Genomic DNA, 17,637 nt, shown 5'->3' with positions numbered 1-17,637 from the left:
TCCCAACACTGAAACATTACCACAAATTTGAGTAATGAATAACAGAAAGTAGTATTTGTTCAATTAAACAAATGCTCAATGCGTTCAGGCATTAGTATCCCTAGGAAGTATTGTTCAGTCAACTCAAGTTCAAAGAATTTGAACTTTGCATTCCCACTTCTAATTGTATTTGCTTTAATTAAAATAAACCAGGTGAGTCCGTCAATGCCCGTTGTTTTACATTTTAAAAATTTCTACAACCATACCACGCAACATCCTTTGAAGGGTGGGGCATTCCTGGGAATATTCCTCAAGAACAATCAACTTTGTATGTTAAAATACACTTCTGCATTGTGTTTGATTGGTTAAGACTAAAATAAATTCTGAAATTACTATAATAATTAGTATTTGCTATATATAATTGACTTTTTCTCTGTAATTTATTGCTAACCTTGAGTAATTCAGATAAGTTTTGGTAAATCATTAAAGAATCAGACTTTAGTTAACAGTCACCCAATTGTTACTATATCATACCTGAAAAGAACTGAACTGTTGTAATTAAGTTTATATAGCGTTCCTTGTCATGACTGTTTCTTTCTGTGTAAAAAAAAAACCCAAAGCTCTGATATGGCCTGCATATATTATATATTTGTTAAATTTAGCACAACTCTTGTCTTGGACTGACATTCAGAGAAGATATGACGTTGAACTTGCTACTTTTAACTGATGTTTATTAGAATCCTGTGCAGCATCTCCTCCTTCTATGCTATGACTTGCGAATAGGGCTGGTACCAATGATTTAGCAAAGCAAGCACTTCATATTAGAGCCATTTATGATTAGCATTGCCAAATTATTGGTAGTAACTTGTTTATTAACACCTAAAGAAACAGAAGAATATGTGAATGCTGCTGCTATTTTAGAATTTTGAGGGAAAAGACTTTTAAAGTAGATTCAAATCAAAGAGCGATAGATTGTTTACACAATCAATTCAGAGAAGACAGTATTTTTTCAGGTTATGCCATTAAGAAATGTACGTGATACACAAATAACTGTGAACCTCTTGCAATCAATGTGACTTTTCCTCCCACTAACTTCAGAAAAGGAAGACAGTCCCCAAATTAATGAAAAACTCTTTATCAATGTGTCTTTGTTCTAGACACACTGGGGTATACATTTAGTAAGTATGGATATTTTAATCCGGTTGCGAATTCTTCTCAGACACTTTCACTCTCAAACGATGCTTTTAAAAGCAAGTAAAATGGATAGGGAGTACTGATAGATTCACAGACAAAGAGAGATACATATAAAACCAACGTATATTGAAATAACTGAAATGTTGCCAGTTAGGTTATTTTCAACGGCCAAAATCTACTTTACTTGCTTCCCTATAATTTTAACAGCAGTGGTAAAAATGATCAAAGACTTTTTTATTCTCATTCGTGCTGCTTTGTGAAACAATGCTTTGTGAGCAATGACAAAGGCAGAATATCATTCCTTATGCCATTTAGTACTTCCTGAATAGAGAGTGTATATCTTCACAAATATCAAAACACAAATTTACTTTTTAAATTCTGTGACAGATAAGCCGTATTTCCCATGAAGGGCTTATTATTCCCCACTGAGCCATGCGCTGGTGTATAATTTAAAGTTTGACACCATTTGCAAGTAGGAAAAAATATTCAAGTATTAGCAAGTATTGCCCACCATGCAATTACGTGCCAGAACAGATTTCAAAATACAGAATTATTATTTTAAAAGTTATTTTCATGCAGAAGAAAGAAATAGTTATCAGTTTTGAGTGTGTTACAGAGCATGTCTATGAGAAGCACTGACAAAATGGTGTCAAATACTTCCAAGACTCAGTGGTGGAATGGGAGGGACAAAAGGGCTTTGGGTTGGGGTTTGGGGGAGGGACCTAGAAGACGTGAAGATTGTATAAATACATCTCAGGTCTCCTTAGCAGACTAAGATGTAGTGACTTCTCCTTCTTCCCCCCACCCTCCGCTTCTATGAAAACAAGCTAAATGTAAATTTTACAAATTTTCCCTTAGAAAGTTAGTAACGTTCAGGTATTTTGCAATTTAGTGGGTATGAAATAATTAGTTCAGGATGTATTGACAAGTGACAAATCTTTTAAACTCTAAATTTCTGATTCGTGTCTCAGCCAAGAAGCAAAGTCTCAAAATAGGACATTATGGCTGTCTGAAAGATTGCTATCAACATAGGTAGTGATCTCAGTTCAGTTCACATTGTAAAACAGTCACATTATAAAAATGCATTCCCAGCTACCCGAGCATGCATCTCCACCAGCAGCTTTGGCACAAAGGGAAACGTGGCCACCCTGAGAGTAACCCTTCTAACTCACGGTTTAAGCACAAAAGCTGGAGAGTGGGCTTTAGTGAAATTAAATTGTTGCTCTTTAGTTCTGAAAGTACCTTATACATTTGGGCTTGCCTTAGGCATGACTTTCATGAAAGAAAGCAAGACAGACAGACTTTGAAAAACTGTCAGGAAAAAGTAGTACTAATATTAAAATACGCCGAAGATGACTAAATGGACAACATCAGACACTTATGAAAATGATTTCAAAACATATTTGGAAGCTCTATTAGATTATAATTTTCTAAAATAGTAATTTGTTACTCTTGGGGCAAATAGATAAGAATATGCGAACACTCTTGGCTTTGGGTATTCCATTTCACTAGGAGGTACCTCTTCAGCAGCAGACTGGACTGTCAATTGAATAAACAAGTGGAGTCAACACACAGGAAAAGTTTCCTGACTTTTTTTGTGGGCTTTGGTTGCTGCTTATATTGCTCATGTACAGTTCTAGAGTATGACTCACTCACATAATGGACAGAAATTCATTGAGCATTAATGTCTTGAAGAAAATCCTTATCCCATTAAGAGAGAAACCTTTTGACCTTATGTAGAAAATTATACTTGCTTCCAGTAATGGCAAAATTGTATCTTTGCAATGAGTATATTTTGATAATTAATGCCAGCAAGATCAGACAACAAAAGTGAATTTCATTTTCTGATTACAATGCATAGTGTGCTTTTAATGCTCTATATTATCCAAGGTTGCTGTGCAGCTTGCCTAATACCATCGAATCTCAGGAGCTCTTGAGCAAAATATTTTGGCAATAGCAATATCACTTGTGTAATTTATGGATATGGATTCTTTATCTTCCTTTTTGCTACAGAGCAAATGTTGAACCAAAGCAAACTGATATCTCAGTGGCTACTTTACAATCATTACTACAGAAACAGTACCTTACTCTCAAGTCATTGTGAAACTATTACGTACAGTAGAAGAGAACATACAAAGTACACGTATCCTTCAGTAACAGTTTCTGAAGCTTACAAAACAACTAACTACTAATAAACTGTGTAGTATGAAAAGATGCACGCCTTTTATGGTTAATTAAGTGTCACCTATTCAGCAGTCCTGGCAGGTGGAAAATAAATCTCAACATGCACATTCTCCATGGATAGTAGTCTCAAATTGAATCCACAAAAGCTCAGAATCCTGGACTTTACTCAAGTATACGACAGCATTTACAAAAGTTTTAGCAATATATTCATGTTCTAAACAGCACAAAAGTTTAAGTAATCTGAATTTTTCCATTTGTGCATGAAATCCAGTTATCACAAAGTTGCATGACAAATGCAACCACTCTTTCAAGAGTGGCAGAGAGAGGGTTAATGAACCACAACACACTTGGATTGTGCAGAAGACATACTTTTTGCTCCTGCATGTGTTCACTGTCCTACCTATGAAAGTGAGGGGCTAATAAGGGAAGAAAATACATTTCCCTTTGTAGTCATCTCCAAGTTGAAACCTTGATTTGAAACATTCTTAATTCGCTGTCACAGTGACAAGGTGCAGCGGTATGTTGTTCTACATATACCAGCACAGAGTACGGTCTCTGCAAAATTCTTGAAGAGAAATCACCAAACAGAGCTATCCTCAGATAGACAATTCTTAAGATACAAGAAGGTGGCAAACAACATTCAGCAACTAACTGGTGTACTGACACCTGCTTCACAAATAATCCGTCTTACTACATTAGCCCCTGTGAAAAAACAGTACTAGATATGTAGCGTCACTTATATACTGTGATGAAACCACTTTGAGCACTTTTGATTTTAACCTTTTGCATTAACTCTGAATAAGGCCTAAATGTCTCTAATTGAACTTGATACCTACTGATTTTCTATTACGTTAACAAGCATGTTATTCATGGAGGCATTTAAAACCCGTTGTTTTACAGAAGCATAGAAAATGACATCTCTTCAGATGAATTCATCTCCTCTGTATCTGCTTACAGGAAAGCTCTGAGCGAGGTAATTGCCTAGATTCCCTTTTTAGGCATTTGAAGGAGAAAAGAGATGTTTTTTCAGTCACTGCTCATCTCACCCTGTGATAGGTATCTAAAACATGGTAGAGGAATCCCGCTCCAAAGCAGGCACTTATATCCAGTAACTACAGAAGGAGTCAAGGTGACTAGTGGATCTATACACATGTACGTTGTGGGCACCTACAGTTAGACAAAATGAAGATCATCTTTAGTAACTAAATGTTTTCTTAGAAATCCACAATATCATGACTTCAAATAACCTTGCTTATTTCTGGACAAGAGGCATTCCTTCAAAACGTGATGCAATATTTCCAACATACAACAAGCTATGTGCTGTGCATATAACAACATAAGACTTTTTAAAAAAAAAAATCAAGCAAGGTTTTCTTACCATGGCAGGAGCCATCCACTTCTTCATATCCTACACTGCAGATGCATCGTCCAAGAGGCACAAGCCAATCCCCATCTGCTCCACAATACAATTTTGGAGTATCACGTTCCTCAGCGCTCTTCACACAGGAGCCCCGTACTTCCACCAAAGAGGAAGAATCAACCCTTGGAATAGTATCAGGAAACATAGCCAAATTACGGACCGTGAAAGGGCACTTTTTGTAATAAACACGGACTGAGACCAACGCAATGCATGCTCCAATGTCCTGAAAAGCAAGATAAAATCCTTTCTTGTTTATTGGCCCAACCTCACGAACTTCTGTGTTGAGCTTAAGAATGCGGTCACCCAAGTCCATCTGGGTAAAGCTCTCATCAGCTGCAATAGTATCAATTTTGGTGTACTGGTTTGGCTTGAATTTTACTCCATGAGACTCATCTGACTCCATGTAGTAGAGATTGAAAGTTTCCTTGCAGGTTCCCAGTACCCATGGAATACTGTTGCAGTCCCTCAGGGTGAACTTCATCTCCACATAAATTTTCTGTGCAGCATCACGGGAGATCCAGTTTGTTCGAAGCCAGTTGTTTTGGTTTGGTTCCATCACATTACACACCTGGTAAGTATGAATTGGACGATTGTGTTCATCCATTTCAGTTATGGCATCCCACTGAAAAGAAAATAAAATTGTTTGAAAACTAAGAAAAATATGTATTATGCATATGCATATACACATATCCCAGGTACACACACACGCGCGCCCCATGTACATATACCTATGGCTTAACTAAGAATAATTATTTACTTAGAGTTTAGTGGAAAGACAGTAGTTAAAAGCAGATACCAACTACAGAATGGTACAACAAGTTTTATTTCAGAAACTCTATGATAAATTTCTATTAATGAAAACATTTAAAAATCCATGTGACTCAGTAGAAGAGGGAAATACTGGCCATGTTTATATTAGCAAATTTAATAAGTCTGAGAACATTCCCGGGCATGTCATTCAATCACCTACATCAAAAAAAATTGCTACAACAGTCCTGTTTGGTATGCCAGTGGGCTGGCTCTCTGGCAGTCCTCCAAGCAATTCCCACAGCTCAGGCACATGGCACCGGCCAGGCACCTGCAGCAGTCGGCAGCTAGGATGCAGCCACTCTGGTTTGGTGGGTCTGAGGTGTTTGGTGGAGGTTGTCCTAGTTTACACAATTGCCCTAGAAACATTTAACTGTATATAGAGATGTTACATTTTTGGCTCCATAGGGTCTGTATTACACTTATTTCCACTAAAAAAAAAGAGGGGAAAAAAAAAATGTCACAGGCATCATGCCATTGTTGTTATCTTTATAACTTCTCTTTCTTACAGTTCGGAGGTGAAGGAGGAATTTTTTTTCTTCTCCCCTTCTCCCTCCAGCCCCCCGAGGTTTTAGGTTACATCAAGCTTCACTAAGATGTTCTCAAATTCTGGTGGAAATTCCCGCATAGAGGCTCTCAAAAAACATTAATCTTTGAAAAATTATCCATGTGGTACATATGAAAGGCTTATCAAATGCCTAACTTACTACATAATTTGCTACTCTAAAGGATTACCAACATTCCCTAAATAGCTTCAATATAATCGAGTCAACTTTCCACTAAGCACTCCTACTATCAATATAGCATTAGATGTAGATGTTTTCTTATCAAAACATCAAACAACTTACAGTTCTGTATCCAAAAATATTGTGTACCACCGGAAGTTTTACCGTGGCTTTTAGATGTACTGTTGTTTTATGGCATTGACATATCAAATAAGCCAAAAACCTGTTCATAAATATTACTCAAAACACCAGACTACATTGTTTTAATGCTATGAAACATCAAAATATACATTATTCATGTTTGTGGTTTAGCATACTTGGAATAGATTTATTATGAACACATATTTAGTTAAAATTATTTGTCTGCAAAAAAAAGATGCATAAACTTAAAATTGAGAATGCAGAAGTTGAAAAGTTTATGGAGTATTTTCACTCTTACAAACTTCCTCAAATTTTGCAGTTACTTTGGTTAAATTCACTGTATAGCATTTTAAAATTTTATTAGTTACATACAGGTGTACACATATAACATGCCAAAGCACAGGTTCAAATTATGCACAATATGCAATTCTCAGTACAAAAACAAGATATGGACCTTATACGCCATTGTTCAAACATAAATTCAAGTTCTCTTAGCCTCATGATACATTAACCCCGTGCATTTTTCTGCCTCAATACACACAGTATCAATATTTTTAAAATTAAAGTTACACTCCTAAAGATGCATGTTGACTACTTGAGCAGCTGAATATTTATAGTGCCTACTTACTTCAGTATTACAAAGAATGTATGGTTGGCCTGTGGCCTACCGGATTAAGAAAATGTAGGAAGTACAAGTTCAGTTTAACATTTTTAAGCAATAAAAGTTTATATATATATCACCATTTAGAAACACTGTAGAAAGAAAGACTTTATCTGTTTGCCTTTTTCTGTGAAAGAGTAAGATATTACTTAAGGGTTAGGTCCTCATTTTCAGAAAAATTCCCAGACGTCAGATGACTCTTAAGGGCCATGTGAACATGTAGAAAACTAGCTGTCTTTACTTTCAGTTTTAAGAACAAATAATGTCACAATATGGAAGTGGGGGAACATGCACATCTCCAAGACCTTTCACATAATCTTTTTGTAAAAACAAAACAACACAACACAAAAGCACACAACAACAACATAGGGCGGGGGGGATGAGTACACCTTCTTCTTTAGGAGTGAATGGATCCATCATGCTGGAAGCAGCAAGAAAAAAAAAAACTCAACAGGTGGCTCCATTAGCCTGAAAACTTTGATTTTAAACAGTGGCTGGAATTCATGTGGAAAAAGGAATTCCAAGTGCTACCAGATGCAATCAGAGGATTGGGATTCCTGGTCACTGCAGCATGCACCTGGGAGCTATGCAGAAAAATAGGATTCTTCCTATCACAGCAAGAATGATAACCTCATCTGAAGGTCCCGCCCTAAGAATCACAAAACATACTACTTATATGATAGCCAGACAATGGCAAATACTTGGCAAACAATCTGCTGACTCTTAAGATATTCTTATATGGCCAAAGGCTTTTGGCCTCTATGATTTGTACGTATTCAGAAAGGGCAAAACAGCTACTTAAGCATTCACGGCAAGACCAGAACGAATTCAGGTTTGGTCAAAATTGTATAATGAAGGACTATAGTTAGCACAGGGCTTCTCGTGCCGTTGTCCCGAAAATTGTTTTGGACTACAATTAAAGTCTACCCTGTAGCAAGCAATATAATACCCCAAGTAGATCTTGGCTTCGGGAAAGGAAAAGGGGACTTTCATGCTCTGGTGGGCCAGGCCTCTTCCCTTTTGCCAAGCATGAATCCACACAGTTTGAATTGATTCAAAATTCCACAGCCATGAAGGATTAAAGAAAATAATTAAAATTCTTTTTTAATTTTAAATAAAATTAATTCAAATCCACAGCTCCAAGCCTTAAAATCTCACCAGAAGAGGTTCTTTAAAAATGGGGATAAGTCTCTCAGCCACTGATCCCCATTTTGCCTACCATATCTATTACATGAGCCACCTTTTTCTTCACATATAAAACATGTACTCTAAGTTTAAGCATTATTAAACAAATTTGCATTATACCCAAATATAACCACAATGTAGATTTGGAAAAAAAAAAACAAACAGAAGCGCAAAAGGTTTTCTTTATTTATTTGTGTATCAAACCACATTAAAAGGAGGATGTGCTATACGTTCCAGAAAGGTCTCAAAAAAACCAAACCAACCCAAACCCACAAAAAAACAACCCCCCTCCAAAAAAAACCAAAAAACCAACCACACGAAAAACCCACCACACCAAACGCAGAATAAAAGAGTAGTAGGTGAGATGACAATGTAGTTTTTAAAATACAGCGCAGTTTTCAGAACTGGAGTAAACTAGCTTAAAGCAAAAAAGCCTCAACATACTACTGCCTCTTAAAAATATTAAGAAAAAAAAATATCCAACATATCCTCCCCTTACCGTGAGATTCTCTTCAGAAATATTTATATATTCACTTTGAATCAATTTCTCAATTTGAACTTAGAAATTAAAGCCCTGAAGTTATCTGCTAACCATGCAGTTAATAATATAAATCTATTACTTCTGTAGGGAAGTAAAGGCTCAGCACTTCAATAACTGGTTTAAAAGAATAAAACCAGATAGATTGATCAAACATGGACAGTGCTTTAGTTCATTCAAAGCAGACGTTGTGTGCTTCAGGCCTGTGCCTTTCCATTGACTGCGAGTGAGGTGAATTCCACCACCCCAAAATGTCAATGTAATTTACTGAAATGTCTGACAGAACTCAATCTGTGACAGTCTCCGACAAGGACACATTATTCCTGGGTGAAATACAATTTGCTTTTAATGTTACATGTGTGTTGCATTTTTCTTCTGATAAAAGCATCCGGGAAATATTAAGCAATAATTAAATTCAGTGCAAACAACAAAAAGCCAAACAATTTATCAAATACACACTAGTCCTCTTTTGGGTGAACTTCATATTATAGCTCCTAATTAAATGAAAAATATTTATAAACATTTTAGTTGTGCAAAACTATTCTTCACTTAAACCTTAAAAACAAACGAACAGATATTTGCATGAGATGTGATGTTGCACGAGCATGTGGTAGCTCCCCCCAGAATTCCTAACCTGACACGCACAAAAGCTGGCAGAAGCTGTCTGGTTTAGACAAGCTGAGTTCAGACTTCCTTCAAACCGAGCCTCTTGGCATCCCAATGCACTGCAATTACTTTCAAAATTTTTTTTATTACATTCCTTTCAAATGAGGAAAACTTCTGATAATGTTGATGGAAGCAGCAGCAGGGTAAAGCTAACTCTTACAACTGGAGTTCCAGGACTTATGAAGAAGAAATGCCAAAAACATGGTTTGGAGGAAAGACTTCAAAATTCTATTTTAACATTGTAATCAACAGCAGCATGGATAAGAGGTAACATTTTACTTTCACATGTGGCATAAAGGAGGAGTAAATGTCACTAAAATAGATGAACATGGAATTTGAAGATTGGTAGAGAGAAGATTTTAAGATTACTTGTCACATTTAAGTACAAAATATGAGATTAGCCTACAAACCACACTGAGACTTTAGCTAGATAAAATGTCAGCTGTTTTCATCTCTCTACAAGCTACTTCACAACCTTTCTGCTTCATTTTAGAACTTCACTAATATTTAACAGCTGTACAGAGAACACTATAAAGAGCAAATTACCTAATTTAAATCTTGTACTAGCTATATATAATACTGAAATCTGTTTTCAGTGTTCCCCACTTTTTGTTATTCTTATTTTAAACCAAACACTACAGATTTACAAAATCAAGAAAAGCCATTTATTACAATTCAGTAATTTGGTTGTATCACCAAAGGCTGTCTGCACATTACAAAAAGAGATTGCATTCACATATTGTATGTTATTTTTAAACATGTTACTGTCTGATAAGAAAATGTCTTTGTTACCATGCTACAGAAAAGTAAAAACAGCGGGCCAGTTTCAGCCTGATGGAAGCAGTCATAACTTCCCTGAAGACACCAGTTATTTCAACAAATTCCAAATCTTGACTTATCTTTAAACCACGGTCAGCCTCTTAAGCGAACTCTTATTGAAGTCATATTGTGCTGCTTAAAGAAAAGAGATGTTAAACTGACAATTGGCATGATTTGCCCAGTACTAGCCATACACAACATTAGATTTAGAGGGGAAACGCAGAACAGAAAGGACTGAGAGGATATTAGCTCGCCCTGTTGTCACCTTCCAGCCCGCTGTAAAGTTGCGTGTTCCCACGTCAACCCTAAGGCTCCTCTTTGACTTCCAGTCCCAGGTGCTGCCTATGGGCAGCAGAGAGCAGTCACGGCACTGCAGCAGAGCTGGGAATAGTGCATCTTTTCCCATGTGAAGACCTGCACTGCAGGCTCCTCTCCACCATGTCACTTGAGCCTCTCGTTTCCCACGTTGGCAATCTCCATTTGCATAGAAGCAAGGCCAAGCAGATTCTCACTGTTTAGCAGCAGTCTTATTTGCGCTTGAAGAATTCATTACAATATTTTATTTGTATGCCAAACTTTACTGTAAGAAGCTTTTCCAATTAATAGGGGTAGTTATATGAAGCAGTTGAAAAATGCCTATTTCATAATGGGCTGATATCTACATAACTTCACATGTAGTGAAAGACACTTTTCCCACAAGTTGTCACACTGATTGATGAATTAATAGCGGGTTCTTAATCTCAGATAACAGTTATTCAGGCACTGATCCCAGCAGCAGTTTGGTAATCTAGGATGGCAGTTTTAGCACCTTGCACAGCTCAAGATTCTTTTTATTGACATTTTACTTCATTTAAAGGAAAAGGTAGGGACACTGGTTACTGTCATCGTTTAACCCCAGCCAGCAACTGAGCACCACACAGCCACTCACTCACTCCCCTCCCCGGTGGGATGGGGAAGAAAGCGAGAAAACTCGTGGGTTGAGATGAGAACAGTTTAATAATTGAAATAAAATAAAATAGTAATAATAATAAGTATAATAATAAAAGAATATACAAAGCACGTGATGCACAATGCAATTGCTCACCACCTGCCGACCGGTGCCCAGCCAGTTCCTGAGCAGTGGCCCCTCAGCCAGTTTTCCCCTAATTTATATACTGAGCACGACATCATATGGTATGGAATATCCCTTTGGCCAGTTTGGGTCAGCTGTCCTGGCTGTGCCCCCTTCCCTGCTTCTTGAGTATCTCCAGCCTTCTCAGTCGGTAGAGCACGAGAAGCTGAAAAGGCCTTGATTTATATAAGTGCTACTTAGCGACAACTAAAACAGTGTGTTATCAACACTATTCTCATACTAAATCCAAAACACAGCACTATACCAGCTACAAGGAGGAAAATTAACTCTATCCCAGCTGAAACCAGGACAGTTACTTAGGCCCATGCCCCTACTCAGCAGTTTAAGGAATGGAAGAGACCATATGCCCTTACAAATTTTGCTGCATTTGCATTCTAAGCTAGAAAGTTCCCTCCCCTTTCTCCTTACCCTTTTACTCAAAGGATAATTCTCTAAAAATGAAGGGTTCTGCACTTACACATACCTAACCAGTGTATCTTAGCTCACTCCTGAATAAGGAAAGGTTGCGACAGGCTTCGCATGCAACACATTTGGGTATTAAGTATACAATGGGACTCCTGGGTAATACATTCTACGCAAATCCTTTGTTGTTGAGCAAAACATGTAGGGATAAATACTGGCTTTCCGTGGAGAGAATTGAAGGAAAAAGTTGTGCCTGAAAAGAACACATACTAGAAGACTGGGGAACGAAACCTGTTGACATTTGACTACCTCCTAAGAAAACATATCTCTAAAGGCAAGTCCTCAACGGTAATAAGTCTTATTACCTATGTAGCAACAGAAGAAAGATTCCCTTTCTAAATCAAGGAACAAAATATGTAAGGTTCATGCTACAGAGATCTGGTTTACTCTATTGGTTTCAGAGAGCTACGTAATTTCGGAAATGTAGGTGTCAACTACTTCTCACACAAAAACGTAGGCTGACATTTGAAAATGCAGTGAACCTGAAATGTAGCGATGCAATTTTCTGACGTATATCCCTCATTGCCCACAGATGTCCACGTGGAACAGGTCAGGTCCCTAATAGCAAAAGGGATGGACTATGTTTGTTATATAGAACTGCTGCTATCCTAAAAAATAGTCTGGAGAAAGTTACAAGTGTGTCCGTGCAATTCATGTACCCAAGAACAGCTAAGTAAGCATTTCCGTATTTACGACATCCAATGAGGATAAAAAGCAAGCAGATAGTATTTTTTCCTAACATTTTAATCGGTTCTTCTATTTTCTCATTTTTATAAATGGTTTATTACTCATTTTGGTCACCAGTATTTGCAGTTCTGAGCTGGGAGTCACCTAATGAAATCTACAAGTGAATTCTCACTTTCAACTGTTCGCTACTGACAATCTTTTAGATCCCATTTCCATGGAAACAAGCTGAATGGTAAAAATAAAGACAGTTTTAAAAGTTTTTTGAATTCCCGTATACTATCTCCAGTGAGATGATCTCCACAGAAATGAGATCAGAAAGGTCTAAGCTAGGAAACAATAGAGAAGGACCTGCACTTGGCATGCACAGCTGCTGGCTGCCATCTGCAAATGCAGATTTAAATATCTAGCTGCTGTAGTGACATTCAAGCAAAACCAGCTATACCACATAACAGAATTGCAGAAAGAAACTTCTCTCTTAAATTAATGTGCTTAGAAAATGAACATTTTAAAAGACAGTTGGCATTTAAAACATGACACTGAAAACAGCAAGATTAAAGATTATTAGAAAGAACTACAGAATTACTGTAAATTGAAGGTATTGAGTTAATATTTTTCCCCATTCCCTCTAACTAATTTTTCTTCACGTCCACCTTTTTTTCCAAGATCTACAACTCTGTATGTGAAAATAAATGCTCAGACCTCCAAAGCCCCATAAGACAAGTGATAATACTGAAGTTATGAAATGTGCCTATTTAAAAAAAAAAAAAAGGGGGGGGGGGGAAGGCAGACAAAACTCCACAGCTATTCATATATTTCCTAGCAAGTACAAGTTGGCATAGCTAGCAAAATAAAATGGCAACTAAACTACTTGCGGTCTTACATTTAAATCAAGCTGATTTAAAGTTGCTTAGGGAATGCATATAAATATATAGCATGCATTAGATTAGTTCTGTAGAACGAACTACAATTGCAACACAGGTTTAGAGGAAAATGTGACATCTATTTTCTACATAGGCAGCAGCATATAGGCACTGACTACGACAGCTGATGGCAAACCCCTCATAAAATCTGTGGAAGTAAATGAAATTAAAAGGGAAGAACAAAATCAGAATTAAAAAAAAAAAAAAAAGAATAACAAGAGAAATGTAAACAACAGAATACAGGAAAGAACGTAGCAGATTATTCTGTGTTCTCCAAATGCAAGTGTTAATAGGTGTCGGGCTGTGGAACAGCTGCTCTATGGCTGAAGTGGCCAGGATGATTCAGAAAGCTGTTAATGCACTCAAAATTGAAAATCCAAACCAGCGAGTCGCTTCTCTGTTATTTACATGAAGCGCTGAATACTGAACAACTGTGAGGATGAGCTGCTCCAGATGATCAACTTTACTCTGCTCTGGAAACTGTCCTGATTCATATGAATGTTTTTCAGGCAAGCAAAACTAGGATTTGGTGAGATTTGGGGGATGAGCCCTGGAATCCAAGCAAGACCAACTTCAGATAATATGAAACTCTCTCTTGGGGATTAGCCAGCGTAGGACTTTGGGATCAGAAGGCAAAATAGGACAGCCCTGCTGTAGCTTTGTAGAGCGCATTGTGGCTGTTCCAGAAGAAAACGGAGTCACAAGTCCTGAACGTGGACCTTTATGCATGTACTAGAAAAGATCAAGATGCCAAGAAACATGTTTACATTTCAAAACATATAAACTGATGTAGGGCTCAAACTACTGAGGGAGTCAATCCCTTTGACTGATCAGAATCTAGACAGCAGTATCATAATGCTCCAGTGAAAAAGTTACTAATGGAATAATGTTTCTGCTGTCTGGATATGGCAGAGAAAGTATAAAACAGGAGCCAGAAATAATAATACACCTTTCCCTCCATTCTAGACCAGGATAAGGCAAAGCACATTCAGGAAAGGGATACATAGAAAAATGGAAAGAGAAACGAAAAAAGAATTCACACATATATGCGTACACATGAAGGCTGTTTATAATAAACTGATACATGACTGAAGCCAACCACTAACATGTAAAATGTCGTTCTCCTCAGTACTCTGGAACAAGACTATTGTTTCCCTGAATGTGTTATGGATTATAAAAGACTCAATGACTTGCATCAAGGATCTGCAAGGAGAGCATGCCAGACTAATTTTCTTTTAAAATGAGACATGTAGTAAAACCTCAGCAGGTGGTGAGAGATGCCACAATTCAGTGGTGAAAAGTGCTGCTTATCACCTTTCCAGGGACATCTTATCCTATGTGATGCAACACTTCCAACGTATTCAGAATTGAATGGAAAGCGAGAGCAGAAAGTCTACACCTTTTCAAGATGCTACAGCTCTTAGCACTCAACCCTGCCGCGTGCCCTTCAAAATCTGCCTGTGTGCCACCTCTGGGACCTGTGCCATAGCTTGCTGACCTCTGTTTTACAGAAGAAATAATAATAAATATATAAAACTGTGGTTTACAGGTGTCTGCTACTAGAACAGAGCTGGATCTAGCTAATCATAAGAATTGTGTGCTACAATTAGCAGAGAGGCTGCCAGCAGCTGCAGAGTCCCTCTGCTAAGACAAAACACTGAATAATGCTGATGCTGGCAGGCTAACGAGAACAAGAGGCTAGCAATCCTCACCTGGCTGAACGAGACTTACGGGATTGACTAAGAATACATGCAGAATGTAATAGCTCTAAACAGCAATACTTACATGACGAAATACATGGGTCTGTTGTGGAATAACTGAGGTGTGTATGTAAGAAACAAGTTTTGTCACCCATTCGTAAATAAGAGATATCATGACTTAAAATATGTAAGTGTAAATGCTTATACTTCCTTATAATTAGAATAAGACAAACAAGGACAACTAAACAATAAATGAATCAGATTGCAAATATAGTAGCCAGACTCCAACAAATATTAGCCGTTTAATAGTAGAAAACTTATTTGCTGCTGTGTTCCTTTATTTCCTGAATATGGGGAGCTGGAGCAATGCTGGTTCTGCCCTTCCCAGCACCTAGTATGATCAGAGTAACTGGAGCAAGAACGTTCCAGTACTGCTCAATGAAGGCACTGTGCTGGGTACTTTGGTAATGCTGCACAATAGCTGGCTGCATCAGCTACGTGGCCTGGGGGAACTTGCTGGCTCTCCAAAACAGCAGAGATAACGTGACGGTAAATGTTTGTGTGTACAGAGATATTTAGAAACACAGAAAGACATAGACTGGATGGACCTTTACAGAAAAAACATGAGCAATCTCTACATTTCTAGTTCAGAAATCTCTACAAATTCAGAGCTCACCTATTAATCTTACTCAGCTGTTTGTGACCAGCTCCGTGCAGCCATGTCAGCACTGCACTGCCTCTGACCCAACAAGCCTGTGGTACCAGAGCTGGTCCGTAGAATCCCCTCCTGCCATACCCCCACTTCCCATGCACCTCAACCCTGCAAATTGGTTTGGCCTGCTAAGAAGCCAAAACAACATCAGGGCAGGGAGTGACACTTGGTAGAAGATATTCCCAGCCCTCAGTTTGCGAGCTGACCTTGTCTGCTTTATGATTTAATGCACACAGTACTACAAGGCAAATGACTGACTGCTTTTACCAGTTAACCCCTTCAAAAATTGTATCAAGTCACGAATCTGACTTAAATGCACAAAGTCCCAAATACTAGTTCCCTTTTACTTGCTTTCCAGGCTTTGAATCTTCAATTCTGACATTTGAAATTCCCCTTCAGCAGCAGGAAGATCCTCTTTTGCCTTTAGCGCTTCAAGAAGCGGAGCTTTAAGCGAATACCACAGAATCATGGCAAAGCAGCAGTCCTGGCTATGCGCATCCAGAAAGCGGGGTATGACTCAGAGCTTCCCATTTTCATTTCCTGACTAATCGCTCAAGAGAAAAAGCATTTCAGTACCAGTGATGGCAGAAACTGTATAAATACCTCTCTGAGCTCCAGGTTTTCCCACTCAAAAGCAGTGGATCTCAGAGTCTATTTTTATGTGGGCATTGGCATATTTAAAATACTGCAATTAGCAAGCATTCAATGAGGTTAATATGGATGAAGTAAAATCCATACGAATATCTATCCATTCCTTCTTCCTCTCTCTCCCCGATTCTTTCCTAAAGTCTCTCGTGTTTAAAAAGGAGAAGGAAAACAAACAAACAAAAAGATCCTGCCATTTCTACTTCTTATTGAACTAGTACTAGTCAATTAGTGTTTTTAATTGAAGCTTTACCAAACAGAAACAATTAAAAATAATAATTATACAAAGCAGCTATATAAGGCTTTTCATGTTTGGAGTGCTTTACAAACACTAACACATTAATTCAAACTAAGACATAAAACTAAAGAAGCAAAACTAAAGATAATGAGGGGAAGGTTAAGTGACAGATCACTGATTTTCACCAGCATGCGCTGCAAGTTATAGTAATGAGGAGCTTGCTGTATCAGTGTGGATGCCTTTATCTGACACTACACATACCCACATGAACTGAAGCGATGCCACTTCAAAACTTTACTGCAGCACAACAATATGCCTTAAGCACGTTATTAATAGGCTCCTTCAAAACTGCCCTTCATTCCTCTCTAACTGTTGTGCTACCAGGCGAAATGGAGCCCGCTCCTGCGGCACACACTTGGCCGAAATACCTGCTACCAAACTGTTGGTGAACAATTAAGACTTGCATCTTTCACCGATCACCTCATGCCTTTCACCATCATCCTAACAAGTGTTAGCGCTATGTACCAATAACATGATTCACGACTTTATTTTATTTCCAAGCTACTTATCCCTTCTGAGCAGAGTATCCAAAGGGGGAAAACCAACATTAGAGCTATGGGAATTATTAAAGATAAAAACTTTTATTTATTGGTTTGCAAGGGATCATGTTGATACACTCAAGTGAAAGTCAAAAGCAATGGCATCATATCCTGCCATTTAATTGACCCCAAAATTTCTGGAAATAAAATTTGAGAGGTGAACAGAAGAACCAATCATTGGAAGTGGAGCAAGCTGAATAATGTAAGTAGCAGCTCAGTTTAT

At 37.9% G+C, this 17,637-nt stretch overlaps 1 protein-coding gene across 3 annotated transcripts in view; it reads right to left on the bottom strand.

Moving 5' to 3' along the window:
* Window positions 1–17,637, bottom strand: part of EPHA6 (EPH receptor A6) — a 515,739-nt gene that overhangs the window by 377,831 nt on the left and 120,271 nt on the right. For 2 of the 3 annotated variants that reach the window (XM_075169512.1, XM_075169520.1), the window contains one exon: window positions 4,736–5,399. In XM_075169512.1, the coding sequence (XP_075025613.1) occupies window positions 4,736–5,399 (664 nt within the window). Of the gene's footprint in view, window positions 1–4,735; window positions 5,400–17,637 lie in introns of those variants that run through there. The other variant, XM_075169531.1, reaches the window with a different exon arrangement.

The sequence above is a fragment of the Calonectris borealis genome, chromosome 1, assembly GCF_964195595.1.
Source record: "Calonectris borealis chromosome 1, bCalBor7.hap1.2, whole genome shotgun sequence".
Classification (NCBI taxonomy): Eukaryota; Metazoa; Chordata; class Aves; order Procellariiformes; family Procellariidae; genus Calonectris; species Calonectris borealis.
This window is presented reverse-complemented; position numbering and strand designations above follow the sequence as displayed.